This window comes from Lontra canadensis, unplaced genomic scaffold (genome assembly GCF_010015895.1).
Source record: "Lontra canadensis isolate GAN:19392208 unplaced genomic scaffold, GSC_riverotter_1.0 scaffold191, whole genome shotgun sequence".
NCBI classification, from domain to species: Eukaryota; Metazoa; Chordata; class Mammalia; order Carnivora; family Mustelidae; genus Lontra; species Lontra canadensis.
The window spans coordinates 673871-693353 of NW_022631185.1; the positions used below are offsets into that span (position 1 = coordinate 673871).

General features: G+C 43.0%; 1 protein-coding gene across 1 annotated transcript; it reads left to right on the plus strand.

The window, feature by feature from the left end:
* Positions 1-3903: 3903 nt before the first annotated feature.
* LOC116861151 (zinc finger protein 211-like) lies at positions 3904-16893 on the plus strand. The gene is given in 6 exon segments (XM_032847659.1): positions 3904-4079; positions 4661-4699; positions 5538-5664; positions 12308-12370; positions 14880-16258; positions 16260-16893. Coding segments are annotated over 6 exon segments (1734 nt in total). The 5' UTR covers positions 3904-4046; the 3' UTR covers positions 16353-16893.
* Positions 16894-19483: the final 2590 nt, after the last annotated feature.

A 19483-nucleotide genomic window follows, 5' to 3' on the forward strand; every position in this document is an offset into this window, starting at 1 on the left:
ACTCTTTCATTTCTCCCTTAGTTTGCTTCATTAATTAATTCAGTATTTTTATCCTAAATGTGCTTCCCTCTTTTTTTTTTTTTAAGATTTTATTTATTTGTCAGAGAGAGAGGGAGAGAGAGCGAGCACAGGCAGACAGAATGGCAGGCAGAGGCAGAGGGAGAAGCAGGCTCCCCGCAGAGCAAGGATCCCGATGCGGGACTCGATCCCAAGACGCTGGGATCATGACCTGAGCCGAAGGCAGCTGCTTAACCAACTGAGCCACGCAGGCGTCCCTGCTTCCCTCTTTCTTTTTTAAAGATCTTATTTATTTATAGAGGAGGGAGGGACAAGCAGACTCTGCACTGAGTACAGAGCCAGACACAGGGCTCCATCCCAGGCCACTAGATTGTGACCTGAGCCAAAATCAAGAGTCAGAGTCTCTACCAACTGAGCCACACAGGTGCCCCTCTTTTTATTTTAAGTGCTACTATGTAAATTAGAATATCTTCCAGAAAAGTTCTGTGTGTGCTGTGTGTGTGTGAGAGAGAGAGAGAGAGAGACAGAGAGTGAGACTGGGGTAGATGTTGCTCTCTGGAGCCATTTGCTGCTCCCCATGTCTCCTCTCTGTGTGGTGAGCACTGTTGTCACAGCGTGGGCTCTCTGAGAAGCATTTGGTTTACTTAGAAATACATGGTGCCTTCTCTCTTACTTGCCCTTCTGTCTTAATTAATCATTTTCTCATTAGCTCTATAAAATACACTCACTAGGGGCGCCTGGGTGGCTCAGTGGGTTAAAGCCTCTGCCTTCCGCTCAGGTCATGATCCCAGGATCCTGGGATTGAACACCACATCTGGCCCTCTGCTCAGCAGGGAGCCTGCTTTCTCCTCTCTCTCTCTGCCTGCCTCTCTGCCTACTTGTGATGTCTGTCTGTCAAATAAATAAATAAAATCTTTAAAAAAAAATACACTCACTAAAGTCCTAGAATGCAAATCATTGCTTGGAGGATGTGTTCTCTCATACCCTCTGTTCCCACCATAGGGTCTTACGTTTATCAAAATTCAGTTGATGGAGCTCCTGGGTGGCTCAGTCATTAAGTATCTGCCTTCAGCTCAGGTCATGATCCCAGGGTCCTGGGATCAACCCCACATCAGACTCCCTGCTTAGCAGGAGGCCTGTTTCTCCCTCTTCTACTCCCTCTGTTTGTGTTCCCTTTCTCGCCATCTCTCTGTCAAATAAATAAATAAAATTTTAAAAAATTCAGTTCATTTCTTTGCCAAATTCTTAATTCCAATGTTACTTTTAAATTTTATTATTTATTTAATATAGTGTATACCAGTGGAATGCAATTGCAAGTAAAAGTTTCTATTTAAGAGATTCCTTGGGGGGCACCTGGGTGGCTCAGTGGGTTAGGCCTCTGTCTTCGGCCCGGGTCATGGTCTCGGGGTCCTGGGATCGAGCCCCGGGGTGGGCTCTCTGCTCAGTGGGGAACCTGCTTCCCCCTCTCTCTCTGCCTGCCTCTCTGCCTACTTGTGGTCTCTGTCTGTCAAATAAATAAATAAAATCTTTAAAAAAAAAAAAGAGAGAGAGAGATTCCTTGGGGCACCTGGGTGGCTCAGTGGGTTAAAGCCTCTGCTTTAGGCTTAGGTCATGATCCCAGGGTCCTGGGATCGAGCCCCGGGGTGGGCTCTCTGCTCAGCAGGGAGCCTGCTTTCCTTCCTCTCTCTCTGCCTGCCTCTCTGCCTACTTGTGATCTCTGTCTGTCAAATAAATTAAAATAAATAAATAAATAGATTCCTTAAAAAAAAACTAGTGTTTGCTTCATCAGCATATTTCTTAAAAACTAACTAAATAAATAAAAATAAAAGATTCCTCACTTTAAAAATTTTAGGTCCTTACAATAAAATTCGATCTGAGTTAAAAGTGAGGGTTAAAACTGTAAATGATGGGTTGCCTGGGAGGCTCAGTGGGAAGCCTCAGCCTTCAGCTCAGGTCATGATCCTAGCATCCTGGAATAGAGCCCCAAGTTGGGCTCTCTGCTCGTCTGGGGGCCTGCTTTCCCCTCTCTCTCTCTGCCTGCCTCTCTGCCTACTTGTGATCTCTGTCAAGTAAATAAATAAAATCTTTTAAAAAAAAACTGTAAATGATTAGGATGTAATATATAATCTACAACATTCTGTACTCAGAAGATCTATGAAACATTTTGAAATTTTTAGTCCACTTACTGTTTTTTAAGCATTTTATTTATTTATTTGAAAGAGAGAGAGAGAGGGAGAGCACAGAGGGAGAGGGAGAACCAAACTCCTTGATAAGCAGAGAGCCTGATGCAAGGCTCCTTCCCAGGACCCTGAGATCGGGTCCCCAGCAAAAGGATTAACTGATTGAGCCACCCAGGCACCCCTTTAGTCCCTTAAAGAGCTCTAGTAATTAAATAGTGATTGTATTTAATTCAGTTTTGTTTTTCTATAAACACAAAGAATGGTATAAAATATTTATCAGGAGATCCATAATAAAAATTAGACCATATAAGAAATTATAGAAAATTAGTTCCTTAATGATGAAATATCAAATATAATTTATCATTTAACTTGTATTTTCATAAACATAATAGCAGATGAGAATTTAATGTGTTTATTTTCCTCCTAAAAGAAGGAATGTTTATATTTCCTCCTACTATGTATTATTTTCCTCCTAAAATACTTTTTTATAAAATTTGCAAGAATTTTTGTCTTTTGGGGCGCCTGGGTGGCTCAGTGGGTTAAAGCCTCTGCCTTCAGCTCAGGTCATGATCCCAGGGTCCTGGGATGGAGCCCCGCATCCCGCAATCGGCTCCCTGCTCACCTGTTTCCCTTCCTCTCTCTGCCTGCCTCTCTGCCTGCTTGTGATCTCTGTCTGTCAAATGAATAAATAAAATCTTAAAAAAAAAAAAAAAAGCTAAAGTCTTTTAAAAAAGAATTTTTGTCTTTTATCAAATTGATTAGTGGGGTACTGAACATTGTCAGGAGAGCTGCTTCTATACAATTTACGTATTAAATATTTTAATTAGGTTGCAATAAAAAACCTTTCAGTATCCTTTTTTTTTTTTTAAGATTTTATCTATTGTTTGAGAGAGAGGGAGCGTGCAATAAAGCACCACAACCGTGAGGCAGAAGCAGACTCCCTGCTGAGCCGAAGGCAGATGCTTAACTGACTGAGCCACCCAGGTGCCCCTCAAATGATATATTTCTTAAGTTCACTGGAAATGCTAGTAGCCATGCTGGACCTGATATGATTGATTGTTGCTATTTTAAGAATGTTCTTTTATTGACAAATAGATACCAAAAAAGGTCAAATGCTTTTCTTTGTCCGGACCCAACGGACTGAAGCTCGAAACAATGACTAATACCTCAGGCCACTTGCGTGTAAAGACTGGTAAGACCGTGCTCACTCGTTGCCCGCCACCAGTGGACACTACCAGTAGACGTCTGCTAGAGCCGGCTTCATAGAGCCTGAAATAATGCGGAAACACTCCAGTGATCGCTAGCACCAAAGACCCTAGAGGGCACTTTAAGACTCCCCAGAAGTTGTCCGCTGCCTCTTTAAGAGGAACCGAAGACCTTTCCGGACCCCAGAAGTAAAGGGTCATTTTCCTTGGGCCTGGCCTTGCTGTTTGATCTTTTCTTTTGAGAGTTCCTGGTGTTGGGCGCCCCTCTTCCAGGCCTGCCTTGCCGAAGGAACTACATTACCCAGAAAGGCTTGTGTTGAGCGGCAGACGCAGTAGTCCAATGAAAACCCAGAAATGGGACACTTCCGGCAGGGCAATCCGCCTTGAGGCGGGGCTTCCGTCGTTTCCGTGTCGGTCATTTTAGCGGTTCTGGGGTCTTCTGGGGTTGGTCAGAGGATCCGGAACACCGGTTGCGACCCAGGCGACGGATTGGAAAGGCACAAAAGGAGGCTTTGTCTCCGCTGTAGGGAGGCGGGTCTGGGGTCGGGGACTTCGCCGCCTTCGAGGACCGCCTGGAGACCTCGGTGTCCGCGACTGTCGGAGCCGCTCAGCTGTCATCACTTCGCTCCGCCGAGAGGCTCTGATGGCGGCGGCCGCTCCCAGGGACCCGGCTGAGGTAAACCCTTGTCTCCCGGGGCCTCCCCTCCGCCCCCGACCCAGACCCCAAAGGCCCGAGCGCGGAGCGCCTGCTCGCGGCCCTGCGGCCCAGGCCCGGGTGTCCGGAACAGGGAGGCGCTGGTGGGCGGGGGCGCGTTTGTGAGCGCCGGCGGGCTGCGTGCGGGAGCCGGCTCGGGGCTGAGGGGCCTCTGGGGCGGGGGCTGCAGGGGGCCTGAGGGGGAGGATTCTGCCCTTCCGCCCTCAGAGGGCGTGAGGCGGAGACCCCTGGCCTGGCGGGCCGAGGTGCCGTACCTCGGTTCTGATGGTCCTGGGAGCCGTGGAGAATTTTGAGGAAAAGAGAGACGCGGTCTACGCTGGGGTTTGAGTAGTCTCCGAAGTCTGCTCAATAGAAAAGTTGTAGACGGTGATGAGGACACAGGGGGAGGTTGAGTCTTTTCCCAATGACACACAGCTCAGAGGTTGGCCGGCCAGTCTGCCCCAGGTTACCTGGCTCTGGTGCCCCGCAGGGACACAGGGAAGGCCTGAGGCCCTGGAAAGTCGCCATGGCCACATCTCTCGAAGACCTGCCTCTTCCCACAGGTTTCCATGGTTGCAGAAGTGCTTTTGGAACCTACACAGGTGAGTGGACGGGTACCGGTCCCTCCTGGTGCCGTACCACATGTTGTCCAGATCCGCGGTGTCATGAACTCTTCATCTGCCGTTCTCCCAGCCCTTGAGTTTGGGGACCCTGAAGAACCCGAGCTCAAAGTCGAGTCTAGGCCAGGGCTTATACGAAGGGGTTCCCATTTGGGCCGATCAAGGGAAAGAGATGTGTCAGTATGTGGAACTGCCTGGAGATGAGGCTCAGCGCATTCAGGTGATTGCAGGCCTCCTTTCTTTCTGGTGAGAACAGACCCAGGCACTGCGCCAGAGTCGAGCTCAGAATGACTGCCTCTGAAGTTAGGCGTCCATCTGGAGGCAAGGGAAAGTCTGGATCAGTGGAAGAAGGTGTTTTTTTTTTTTTTTTTGGTTTTTTTTTTTAAGGTTCTAATCATTTATTTGAGAAAGAGGGAAAGACAGAGAGAGCACAAGAAGGCAGGGGGAGGGCAGAGGGAGAGAGTGAAGCAAACTCCCTGCTGAGCAGAGAGCCCCATGTGGGAATGGATCCCAGGACCCTGAGATCCTGACCTGAGCCAAAGGCAGATACTCAACCGACTGAGCCACCCAGGCGCCCCAGCAGGTGATCTTATATAGGTCTTAGCACATTCCATTTGATTGCAGAGTGGGAAACAGAGTGAACACAGCTATTAACGGGAGTAAAAGGAAAGAGCAGACACCAGTGATGCAAGAGTCTGGTATCTCCTCTGATTTGGGGATCTTGAGAGGAGGAGGGACGTGAGGTAGATCTGTGGGGATATGGAGTATGGGTCTTCAGGAGTGAGGCTTTTCGTGGTTTCACCTTTCTCTATCCTGGCAGGGAAGTGTGACTTTTGAAGACGTGGCCCTCTATTTCTCCTGGGAGGAATGGGATCTCCTAGACGAGGATCAGAGATGCCTGTACCATGATGTGATGCTGGAGAACTTTGCACTCACATCCTCACTAGGTAAGGCCCTCACACCCACCTCCGTGCCCTGGGAGAGGCTCTACCTTTCTCTTTTCCGTAGGAGCAGCTCTGTCTCACCTCTGAATGATGGATACTGCTGCCTTCCCCAATTCCCTGGGTAGGTGCTGTGGTTTCTAGAGCTGGACTGCATGTCCCCTTCTCTCCCTTTATTGCCACAACACCTGCTGCTTCAGACCCTCACAGGGAGGGATTCGGGATCCATAGCCTTGATGTCAGCCTAATGGATTGTCCCCATTGAGTGGTCTAGAATGGTCTTGGCCTCCTTGTAGAAAATAATTTGACCATATATGCAAGAGTTTATTTCTGGAGTGTTTATTCTATTGCATTGGTCTTTATTTGTCTTTATGACAGTATCACAGTGTTTTGACTACTTAGCTTTGGAGTAAAATTTTAAATTAAGAAGTATGACTCCTTCAACTTTAGTCTTTTTCAAGGTTGTTCTGGCTTTTTGGTATCCTTGAGATTCCATGTGAATTTTTCTATTACTACAAAAAAAATTGTGCTTTTGATAGGGATTGCATTGAATCTGTAGATGGTTTGGAGTAGTATTGATAACAGTATTAAATCTTTCAATCCAGGAATATAGAAGTCTTTCCACTTATTAATTTAATTCCTTTTATCAATGTTTTGTAGATTCTTATGTTCATATACTTTACTTTCTTGGTTAATTTCTAAGTATTTTATTATTTTGATACTGTTATAAGTGGAATTGTTTTTAGTTTCCTTTTTAGATTGTTCATTATTAATGTACAGAAATACAACTGGTTTTTTTAATATCCTATTTGTATCCTCTTATTTTGCCGAGTTCACTTATTCTAAAAGTTTTTTAAGTCTTTAGGCCTAGTTTTCTGTATATGATGTATTCACAAGCAAAGATAATTTTACTTATTCCGTTCGCTTTGGATGCCTTTCTTTTTCTTTTCCTTTTTTTTTTCTGTCTAGAGCTTCCAAAACCATTTTGAATAGTAGTAGTGAATGTTGGCATCCTTCTTCCTGATCTTGGAAGAAAAGTTTTCAGTCTTTCAGCATTGAATATATTAGCCATGGGTTGTGATCTTTTACTTTTACTATGTTAAGGTAGTTCCTTCTGTTCTTAGTTTATTGACTATTTTCATCATGAAAGGGTGTTAAATTTTGATAGACTTTTTTTGTGCATCAGTTGAAATGATCATATAATTTTTTCCTCATTCTGTGAGTAGGATGTATTACATTGATTAATTTTTTTTTTTTAAGATTTTATTTATTTATTTGAGAGAGAGACAGTGAGAGAGAGCATGAGCGAGGAGAAAGTCAGAGGGAGAAGCAGACTCCCCATGGAGCTGGGAGCCCGATGTGGGACTCGATCCCGGGACTCCGGGATCATGACCTGAGCCGAAGGCAGTCGTCCAACCAACTGAGCCACCCAGGCGTCCCACATTGATTAATTTTTGTATGTTGAACCATCCTTTCATTCTAGAAGTAAATCCCAGTAGGTCATGGTGTATAATCCTTCAGTATGCTTCTGAATTCAGTTTGGGAGTATTTTGTTGATGATTTTTTTACCTTGATGAATCATCAAGTATATTATTGGTCTTCTGTTTGCTCCTAGTGGTTTTGTCTGTTTTTTATAAAAATGGGTGTTTGGGGGCACCTGGGTGGCTCAGTGGGTTAAAGCCTCTGCCTTCCGGCTCAGGTCATGATCTCAGAGTCCTGGGATCGAGCCCCACATCAGGCTCTCTGCTCAGCAGGGAGCCTGCTTCCTCCTCTCTCTCTGCCTGCCTCTCTGCCTACTTGTAATCTCTGTCTGTCAAATAAATAAATAAAATCTTTAAAAAAAAAGGGGGGGGGTGTTTGTTCTTCATTAAGTGGTTGACAGAACTCACCAGTGAAACCATCAAGTCCAGGCTTTTCTTTTTCTTTTTTTTCCCCAAAGGAAAGCTGAGTTTATTTTATTTTATTATTTTAATTTCTTTTTTTTTTTTTTTTAAGGATTTTATTTATTCTTTTGAGAGAGAGAGCGCGCAGGGGGAGAATGGGAGAGAAAAGCAGCCTCCCTACTGAGCAGGGAGCCTGATCCAGGGCTCGATCCCAGGACCCTGAGATCACCACCCAAGCCGAAGGCAGATGCTCAACCAACTGAGCCACCCAGGTGCCCCAAGTTTATTTTGTTTTTAATATTTTATTTATTTATTTATTTTTTAAAGATGTTATTTATTGGGCACCTGGGTGGCTCAGTGGGTTAGGCCGCTGCCTTCGGCTCAGGTCATGATCTCAGGGTCCTGGGATCGAGTCCCGCATCAGGCTCTCTGCTCAGCAGGGAGCCTGCTTCCCTCTCTCTCTCTCTCTCTGCCTGCCTCTCTTGTCTACTTGTGATCTCTTTCTGTCAAATAAATAAATAAAAATATTTTTAAAAAAAGATGTTATTTATTTATTCGACAGACAGAGATCACAAGTAGGCAGAGAGGCAGGCAGAGAGAGGGGGAAGCAGGCTCCCCCCTGAGCAGAGAGCGGGATGCAGGGCTTGATCCCAGGACCCTAAGATCATGACCTGAGCCGAAGGCAGAGGCTTTAACCCACTGAGCCACCCAGGCGCCCTAATATTTTATTTATTTATTTGAGAGAGAGAGATATCACAAGCATGAGGGAAAGGTAGAGAGAGAAGCCTGATGAAGGACTCAATCCTGGGACCCTGGGATCAAGACCTGAGCTGGTAGGAGACACTTAACTGAGGGAGCATCCAGGTGCCCCAAGGCTTTCCTTTGTCAGGAGGTTTTTGATTAGTGATTCAGTCTCCTTACTAGTACTCTCTTATGATCTCTTTTATTTCTGTAGAATTGGTAGTCATGTTCCCACTATAATTTTTCATTTTGTCACTTTGAGTCTTTTTTTTTTTTTTAAGGCCAATCCAGGTAAAAGTTTGTCAATTTTTTTTTTTAGAGATTTTATTTTTAAGTGATCTCTAAACTCAACGTGGAGCTTAAGCTCAACTCCGAGATCAAGAATCATGCTCCACTGACTGAGCCAGCCAGGCACCCTAAAAGTTTGTCTAAATTTTGGTAGCTTTTTGAAAGAACCAATTTTCAATTTTGTTGCCTTTTCTTTGTTGTTTTTCTTATCTCTATCTCAGTTCACATCTTTAGTATTTCTTCTTTTTTTTTTTTTCCTACTAGCTTTGGGTTTATTGGCTCTTTTTTTAGTTATTTAAGTTTGTAAAGGTAGGGGCACCTGGGTGGCTCAGTGGGTTAAAGCCTCTGCCTTCGGCTCAGGTTGTGATTGCAGGGTCCTGGGATTGAGCCCCGCATCAGGCTCTCTGCTCAGTGGGGAGCCTGCTTCCCCTCTCTCTCTCTGCCTGCTTCTCTGCCTGCTTGTGATCTCTGTCTGTCAAATAAATAAACAAAATCTTTAAAAAGAAAAAAAAGTTTGTAAAGGTAAGCTGTTGATTCAAGATCTTTCTCCTTTTTAATGTGTTTACAGCAATAAATTTCCCCCTTAGTGCTGCTCTTGCTGCTTCACATAATTATTGCTGATACCATCTTTTCATTTGTCTCTAAACCTAAGTATTTTGTAATTTCCCTTATGACTCTTCTTTGACCCATTGGTTGTTTAAAAATTATTTGTTTAATTTTCATAGGTTTGTGAATTTTTTTTAAGATTTTATTTATTTATTTGACAGATAGAGATCACAAGTAGGCAGAGAAGCAGGCAGAGAGAGAGGGGGAAGCAGGCCCCTGCTGAGCAGAGAGCCCAGTGCGGGGCTCTATCCCAGGACCCTGAGATCATGACCTGAGCCGAAGGCAGAGGCTTAACCCACTGAGCCACCCAGGTGCCCCGGGTTTTTTTTTTTGGTGAATTTTCTGGTGAATTTTCCAGTTTTCCTTCAGGTTTTGATTTCTAACTTCACCCATTTTGATTGGAATGATGCTTTGCATGACTTCTGTCTTTTTAAATCTAGTAGCACTTAATTTGCGGAGCATATGCTTTTTCCTGGGAAATGTCTCATGTGCGATTGAGAAGAATGTGTATTATGTTGCTGTTGGGCAGTATTCTGTATATTCTGCTAGTTATACTTGGTTTATTGTGTTGTTCAGGTCCTCTGTTTCCTTACTTTGGTGTGTTTATTCTATATTTTTGAGAGTGGGGCATTGATATCTCCAGCTATTATTTTAGAACTGTCTGTTTCTCCCTTCAGTTCTATCAATTTTTGTTTCATGGTTTTGATGGTCTTTAATTTATTTCTTTTTAGTTTGTTTATTTATCTGATGCATCACAAGTAGGTAGAGAGACAGGCAGAGAGAGGGGGAATCAGGCTCCCTGCTAAGCAGAGAGCTCCATGTGGGGCTCAATCCCAGGACCCTGAGATCATGACCTGAGCCGAAGGTAGAGGCCCAACCCACTGAGCCACCCAGGCGCCCCAATGATCTTTAATTTGATAAGAGATCTTTATTTGGTCATAGGTGCCTAAATGTTTATAATTATTATCTTTTCTTGTGTCTTGAACCTTTTATTAATACATAATAACTTTCTTTGTCTCATAACCTTTTTTGGTGTAAATCACTCTGTTGTCTAATATTAGTGTAGCCACCCCTGCTCTCTTTGGATTACTATTTGCATGGTAACTTCCAAGCAGTCACTTTGAATTTATGTCTTTGGGTCTAAAGTGAGTGTCTTGTGGACCGCATATAGTTGGGTCACATTTTTTTATCCATTCCACCAATTTTGTCTTTTGTTTAGAGAGTTTAATCTATTTACATTTATAGTAACTACTGATGAGCAGGGACATCTGTCATTTTGCTATTTGTTTTCTGTAGGCCTTGCAGCTTTTTTCCCCTCATTTTCTGTATTACTGTCTTTTGTATTCAGTTGTTTTTTTTGTTTTGTTTTGTTTTTTGTTTTTTTTGTAGTGAAATGTTCTGATTTGTTGGTTTTGTTTTGGAGGGGTTTTTTTGGTATACCTTCTAGAGGGCTTTGTTTTTTCTTTTTTGGGTTTTTGTTTTGTTTTGTTTTAGTTAATTATGGGGTTACATTTAACATATAAAATTATAACAGTTAATTTGAATTTATGCCAGTTAGCTTCAATCATATTTTTTTAAAGATTTTATTTATTTATTTGACAGAGATCATAAGTAGGCAGAGAGGCAGGCATGGGGGGTTGGATCAGGCTCTCTGCGGGGCTCAATCCCAGGACCCTGAGATCATGACCTGAGCTGAAGGCAGAGGCTTACCTACTGAGCCACCCCGGCACCTCTCAGTCATATTTTTTTTTTTTAATTTATTTATTTGACAGACAGAGATCACAAATAGGCAGAGAGGCAGGCAGAGAGAGAAGAGGAAGCAGGCTCCCTGCGGATTAGACAGCCTGATGTGGGGCTCGATCCCAGCACCCTGGGATCATGACCTGAGCCAAAGGTGGAGGCTTTAACCCACTGAGCCACCCAGGTGCCCCTCAGTCATATTTTTTTAAAACTCTGCTTCTATATGACTCTGTCCCTACACCCTTTAGTTACTGATGTCATGAAATTACATCTTGTGTGTGTTGTATGTCCAGAAATTTGGATCAGTAATTGTTATTTATGCGTTAATCTCTTAAACACAGGAAACAAAGAGTGGAGTTGTTTTTTTTTTTTTTTAAGATTTTATTTATTTGGCAGAGAGAGACACAGTGAGAGAGGGAGAAGCAGGCCTCCCGGTGAGGAGGGAGCCCGATGCGGGGCTCAATTCCAGGACCCTGGGACCACGACCTGAGCGGAAGGCAGATGCCCAACCGACCGAGCCCCCCAGGTGCCCCCCAAAAGTGGAGTGATAAGCCCAAGTTATTAGCTTTTATAATTGTTTTTGTATTTAATTTAACAGAGATCTTTATTTCGTCAGATGGCTTTGAGTTACTGTCTAGTGTCCTTTCATCTCAACCTGAAGGAACCCCATTACCATTTCTTGCAGGATACATCTAGTAGTAAAGAGCTTCCTTGGCTCTTACTTATCTGCAAGGTCTTAATTTCTCTCTCTTTTTTTTTCTTTTTAAAGATTTTATTTATTTATTTGACAGAGAGAGATCACAAGTAGGCAGAGAGGCAGGCAGAGAAAGGAGGAAGCAGGCTTCCCGCCGAGCAGGACCCTGAGATCACAACCTGAGCCTAAGGCAGAGGCTTTAACCCACTGAGCCACCCAGGCGCCCCTCTCTCTCATTTTTTAAGGACATTTTTGCTTGTTATAGGATTCTTGGATTTTTTTCCTTCAACCCTTGGGTATATCAACCCACTACCTCTTGCCTCTGTGGATTCTGATGAAAAATCTGATCATCTTGGAGATCCATTGTATGTGATGAGTCACTTCTGTCTTGTTGCTTTCAAGATTCTCTCTTTGCCTTTTGCTTTTGACACTTGGACTATAATGTGCCAAGAGTGAGTTTCAGAGTTTAGTCTGGTTGGAGCTCACTGGGCTTCTTAGATGTTAATATTTGTGTCTTCCATCAAATTTGGGAAGTTTTCAGGCATTGTTTCTTCAAATAAGCTCTCTGTCCTTTTGTTTCCCTCTTCTTCTAGACTAACACATTGCATATATTGGCGGTATTGGTTTACTGATGGTATCCCATAGGTTCTTATGTTCTGTTCAGTTCTGGTCAATCCTTTTTCTTTCTTTTCCTCAGATTTGATATCTTCAGGTTCACTGATTACTTCTACCTACTCAAAGCTGTTTTTGTATCCCTCTAGTGAGTTCTTTCATTCAGTTATTATATTTTTCAGCCCCAGATTTCTTTTTGATTATTCTTTATATTGCCTATATCTATTGATTTTTATGTTTTGGCCATGCAACATTTTCTTGACTTTGTCCACATTTTCTTTTAGCTCTTTGAGCGTCTTTTAGACAGATGTTTTAAATAAAAGTCTTTGGGGGCACCTGGGTGGCTCAGTGGGTTAAAGCCTCTGCCTTCGGCTCAGGTCATGATCCCAGGGTCCTGGGATCGAGCCCCGCATCAGGCTCTCTGCTCAGCAGGGAGCCTGCTTCCCTTCCTCTCTCTGCCTGCCTCTCTGCCTATTTGTGATCTCTCTGTCAAATAAATAAATAAAATCTTTAAAATAAATAAATAAATAGATAGATAGATGAATGAATGAATGAAATGAATGAATGAATGAATGAATGAATGTATGTATGTATGTATGTATGTCTTTGTCTAGGGGCACCTGGGTAGTTCATTTGGTTAAGCATCTGCCTTCAGCTCAGGTCATGATCCCAGGGTCCTGGAATGGAGCCACACATTGGGATCACTGCTCAGTGGGGAACCTGCTTCTTCCTCTCCTGCTCCTTCTGCTTGTGTGCTCTCTCTCTCTCTCACTGTCAAATAAATAAAATTTTGAAGGAAAAAATAAAGTCTTTGTTTAATAAGTATACAATGTAGTCTTTCTCAAGGACACTTTCTCTTGATTTTTTTTTCTTTAGAATGGATTAAACTTTCTTGTTGCTTTGTGTGTCCTGTGATTTGTTGTTGTTCTTGTTGTTGTTGAAAACTGAACATTTGGAGGTTGTTTGTTTAATGGTTGTAGGGTGTCTACTGGAGATCGGTCTGAGGTATAAACTTAAGGTGTCCTCTGTTTTTTTCTAAGACTGTGCCTTTCCCTGGGCATATATGATGATTTTCTCTATTCCTCCATATATGTGATTTTGAATATCCTAGTCTTGAATTTCTGCCTCCCAAAACAGGAATAAGAGAAACAGGAAGTGGTGGAATGGATAGACATCTGCCCTTTAAATCTCCTGTAAAATTGCCTGAGTCAGGGAGGGAGAGGTTTTGCAACAATGGCTGCCCACCTCTCTGTTACACCTCCACCATCAGAAGCATAGATCTGTGATACTTGGAGGACAGAGTCCTTATTGCCCACCCGGACTCCAGCAAGCTGCTCTAGGAAAATGTGTATGACTGCCTGCTGTAGGACTCAAGAGTTAGACAAGTTGGGATGTGGATAACTTAACACATTGCTAAGAGCTGATATTGACCAAAGTTAAAGCAATTTAGCAAGTTGCAAGCATTCATTAGACTCTAGAGTTGCAAAATAGTTAAATCAGATTGAGTCTGTCAATGCATTTGTGGTCAGGGTGAGGAGACAGGCTCCTGGTGCTTACTGCCCCACCATCTTCCCTCTAGCTGGGCATGGAGGTACTTTTTATAGTATGTTTCCTGTGATCCATTGTGTGCTGAGTTGTTCCAGGCCAATATTAGCCACTGACCTATCCTATCTTATCCTTAGGATTTGGATCTTCCAGGTCCCATGCAGTTGCTCAGCTGGGGTTAGGGGAAGAGTCTCCTGTGCGTCACAGGATGGATATAATTCCAGTCTCCACAAGATGGGCCCAGAGAGGGCCTGATCCAGGTGAATGACAGCTGGGGGAGAATGTGATATCAGACCTTTGTTCAAATCACACCAGGAACCTGTTGTGTTTGACTTGTGTTTTGGTGCCATTGCTGGTGGCCACAACTCACTTCTACCTTCCTTTCTCCATTCTTGACACTTTGCTGACTTGTCATTTTTATTCATTCTCCAGCCCCAGGCCAATCCCCACCTCTCTGGACCTTTTTTCTTACTCATTCCTCACACTCTTCTCTCCACAGTGCTTTCTAACACTGCTGTATTCTAAAGTATGCACATATCTTTTAATATATATATATATATATTTTTTTTTTTAAGATAGGGATGCTGGCAGAGGGAGAGAAAGAATCTTAAGCAGGTTCCATGCCCAGTGTGGAGCCTGCTGTGGGGCTCAATCTCACTAACCTGAGATCACAACCTGCACTGAAGTCAAGAGTCAGACACTTAACTGACTAAGCCACTCAGGCGCCCCATCTTTTATGAATTCTTAAAGCCAGTTACTTTCTTCCAGTCAGATTTTCCTATATGTGGACATAGACTTCTGGCCAGCATCACAGGTCACAGCAGATGTAATCCTGCTAAAAGCCATTAACAGTAGAATGGGTTGTAGAACATGTGTTTCACCCCAGCCCAACCCTTTTCTTGTATCCTATGCCTAATGAGGCCTCCCCAGTTCTGTGACCTTGGGTACCCAGTAGTACAAAGCAGCTGCTTCCAAAACCTAACCCCAACTTCCTTTTCCTGAAAACAGTTCCTTATACTGGTTCTTTAATGTGTCAGATGTACATTTGTGATGGGTTTTGCCCCTTCCTAGTAAAGCCAACATGTATTTCATCATCACTTCTTTGCTTTCAGGTTGTTGGCTTGGAGTGGAGGATGAGCATGCACCTTCCGAAGAGAGCATTCCTATAGGAGTTTCAGAGATTGGGACTCTTAAGGCAGATTCACCTTCCCAGAAGGCCCAGCCCTTTGAACTGCATGGCCCGATCTTGAGAAGCATTTTGTACTTGGCTGAGCACCAGGGAACATATCTTGGGGAAAAACCATATACATGTAGGAAACAATTCTGTTTAGATGCCAACCTTCAGCAGTACTGGGGGCAGCGCACTGGAGAGATACCCTTCAGAAATTCTGTGGACAGAGCCTCATTTATAAAGAACTGTACAGTCCAGGTGTCAGGGAAGCCCTTTACCTGTGAGGAGACAGGGAAGGACTTCTTAGCCAGCATGGGATTTCTCCAACAACAGGTCACTCACATTGGGGAGAAGCCGAACAATGAGTGTAAGGCTGTCTTTCACAGTGGTAAAAGTCATCACAGCTGTGGAGAATGCAAGAAAGCCTTCAGCTGCGCAGACACACTTGCTCAGGACCAGAGAGTTATCACTAGAGAAGGACTCTATGAGTGTGGCAAATGTGGAAAAGCCTGTACCCGAAGATGTAACCTCATTCAGCACCAGAAAGTCCACACTGGAGAAAGACCTTATGAGTGCAATGAATGTGGAAAATTCTTCACCTATTACTCCAGTTTCATTATACATCGGAGAGTTCACACTGGAGAAAGGCCCTACGAGTGCAATGAATGTGGGAAATCCTTTAGCCAAAGCTACAGCCTCAATAGCCATAGGAAAGTTCACACTGGAGAGAAGCCTTATGAGTGCAGGGAATGTGGAAAATCTTTCAGCCAAAGGTCCAACCTCATTCAACATCAGAGAGTTCACACTGGAGAAAGGCCTTATGAGTGCAGTGAATGTGGGAAGTCCTTTAGCCAAAACTTCAGTCTCATTTACCACAGGAGAGTTCACACTGGAGAAAGGCCTCATCAATGCAGTGAATGTGGGAAATCCTTCAGCCGAAGCTCCAGCCTCATTCACCACAGGAGACTTCACACTGGAGAAAGGCCTTATGAGTGCAGTAAATGTGGGAAATCCTTTAAGCAAAGCTCCAGCTTCAGTTCACATCGTAAAGTCCACACAGGAGAGAGGCCTTATGAGTGTGGGGAATGTGGAAAATCCTTTAGCCATAGCTCCAACCTCAAGAACCACTGGAGAGTTCACACTGGAGAAAGGCCTATTGAGTGCAGTGAATGTGGAAAGTCCTTTAGCTGCAAATCTAACCTCGTTAAACACCTGAGAGTTCACACAGGTGAAAGGCCTTATGAGTGTGGGGAATGCGGAAAATCCTTTAGCCAAAGCTCCAGCCTCATTCAGCACCGGAGAGTTCACACTGGAAAGAGATCTACTGAGTGCAGAAAATGCGGGAAATCCTTTAGCTCCAAATCTGACCTCATTCAACACCAGAGACTTCATACTAGAGAAAGGCCTTAGATAATTACACTGGAGGAGAGAAGTTGTGAGGAAGCCATCTACCTAAATTTAAGCCCATACATCTGAAAATCCATAGTGGAGAGATCTCCCTTTAGTTGAAGTATATGGGAATCTATACAGGAGCTGTGTTACACTTCTAACCTATCCAGGGCTCTTGCCAGGTTTATGTCACTGCCAGTTTCTGTGGAAGAGTTTTATCACCTCTACCACTCAGCGTTTACAGTGTGCACTAGTGCTTTAGTTACCACCACAGTGTGCTCAGGGAAGCTGACCTCTTTCCCTCCCTTTTGCTGGAGGAAATAGTGATTACTCTTAGCCCTTATAGGGTCTTCATTCTCTTCTCTTGTAGAAGTTAGAGCATGGCCCAGAGGACCCAAACTGAGTTCTGCTGGTAACTTGCCAAGAAGGACCACATTTTTAAGGATGTATTTGTTCTGTGTGACACTCCTCTTGGATTTTCCTGTCCTCCAAGTCACCAACCTGGGATCTCCCTGCCTCCTATTCCTTTAGATTTTGCAGTAATAAAGACTTTATTGTTTAAGCCATCTTTGCTCTTGGGGTTCTCTTCACTATGTGAGGTGATTTGAAAATGGCTGGGTTCTGTCAGCATTACGGAATGAACAGCTTTGTTGGGGTTCCCAATGGTTTGTGTGCCTCAGAGATGAGAGTCTGGAAAGAAAATAGCTCTCTTTCTAGCTTTTCCAACAATTTACATTGTTGCCTGAGGTCTCATAGGAAAGACTGCCAGGCCTTGTCCTAATTTGTGGACTGGGTTTCAGGAATTTTTTGTGGGCTCAGAGAACACCCTGAAGAGTCAGGAAATTGTGACAACCTTCGGTGGTTCTGAGAACTACAGGAATTGTTTTTCTTTTTCACAGTGGATGTCACATACGCTCAGTAGTGTTGGGTCTCTACCCCAGCTGCTACAAAGGAGCCATGTGCTCTGATACCAAGGATTCATTAGGCAAGTGTCATGATGAGAATACAGAGCCCCGGGGGAACTATAATTGGTACAGTAACAATGGAGGAGTCTGAAGCAAAGTAGACGGCACGTGCCCCTTCTAGCATTGCATCAACAAATGCTCCAGTGACTGTGATTGTGCAGGATAGGTATGTATAGAAACTCAGGACCTCCAGGTATGTGCATCTTTTGTCGCTGAGATCTTTGTCAAAGATAAATAAGCTACTGGTTCTGGTATATTCACCTAAAGCCATTTCTACATACATAGGAAAACAAACATGCAGAGAAAGGAGATCCCTTAGTCCCTCGGTGTGGCTCTGTGACCTAGCCAGCATTCCTGTTCAGTGAGTGGTATGGATTTACTTAGTCATAAGTATTTGCTACCACTAAGGCAAGGCCGCTTCTCCAAGGCCATTGGGAAAGAGATAGAGTCAATACAGGGCTGCAGAACCTGATTTTATGAAAAGAGGGAGGGACGTCTTTTGTGTTTTTTTGTTTGTTTGGAACTATTTCATAGAACTTTATTCAGGTTTTGTTTTTGTATTTGTTTTGTGTTTTTTTGTTTGTTTGGAACTATTCTGTAGGACTTGATTCAGGTATAGTTGACATACAGTATATTCCACCTATTTGAGGTGTACAATTTGTTTTGATGTACATACAAATCTGCAAAACTTCATCGTGATCATGATTATGACCATGTCCATCAGCTCTAATTTGCCTCACATCATTTTATAATGTGTCTTTCCCCTCTCCAGGCAGCCTTTGATTTACCTTCATTTATAATAGTTTGTATTTTCTAGAATTTTATATGGTCTGAGTCATAGAGTGTTTTTTTTTCTGGTTTCATTCATGATTTGTAATTATCTTAAGATAATTAATTAAGATAATTAATTCTTCAGTGATACTTATATAAGTGTTTCACCCTGTTGCTGCATAGTATTTTTTCTATGGATATACCATTTGTTTATCCATTCATCTGTTAGGAGCCTTTGGTACCTCGTTTGGGCGATTGCAAATAAAGCTGCTAGAACACTTACATATAATTTAATATGTACATATGTATTTTTCACTTCTCTTGGGTTAGTAACTCAAAGTAAAATGCCTAAGCCATAGGATAGGTGAATGTTTAACTTATTAAGAAACTACCAAAGAGGGACACCTGGATGGCTCAATGGGTTGAAGCCTCTGCCTTTGGCTCAGGTCATGATCCCAGGGCCCTGGGATTGAGCCCCACATCTCTCTGCTCAGTGGGGAGCCTACTCCCCCCACCTCTGCCTGCCTCTCTGCCTACTTGTGATCTCTGTCTGCCAAATAAATAAATAAAATCTCTTAAAAAAAAAAAAAACTACCAGAGTATCCAAAATGATTTTTTGTTTTTGCATGCCCATCGGTAGCACATGAGCGTTCCAGTTCTTCCACATCCTTGCCAATACATGGCATCAGTCTTTTGATTCAGTCTTTGGAATTTACCTTTTTAACAAGCAAGCAGTAATTTTAATTACATTTCGCTAGGGATTTATGATGTTGAACATTTTTTTTCTTGTGTTTATTTGTCATCCGTGTATCTTGATGTCTGTTCATATCTTTAGACTATTTTCTTTTTTATGAATTGTGGCTATTTTCTTTTTTGTTAACAAAGGAATAGCTTATGTTTATTCCTCAGGTGTTTCTGTGGTAAGTAGAAGGTAAGACTACATGCACCACACACTTTCAGTTTAATCTGCATTATTTACGTATTTTCCATCATGTTCTTAAGTCCAGACTTTCAGTAATACATGTAAGTCCTGGTTTGTAGTGTCTTTCAGGTTCGCTGGTGTAAATACTCCCACTATGGCAGATCTCAAGCTGCCAGTGTGATGTCAATGAGCACAGTTGGGAAGAGTTGCCAGAGACATAGCATTCTGTTTCCACCCTTCTAATCCAGTAGCTGCAAATAATTTGTAGAACATAGGCAATAATAAAACATACTAAACTGATTAAGACATGACAAGTTGAGATTTACTAGAGCTATAATTAGGAGCTATAAACTGCACCATAGTTAAGATATACATGTTAATGTTTTGGAATATCCTTAACACCCCTGAAACCAAAAATTTCATTGAAAACACAAAAGAAGATCTATAATACTGATGACAATTCAGTTAAATACTTCAATTGTTGAAGAAAAAAAAAGC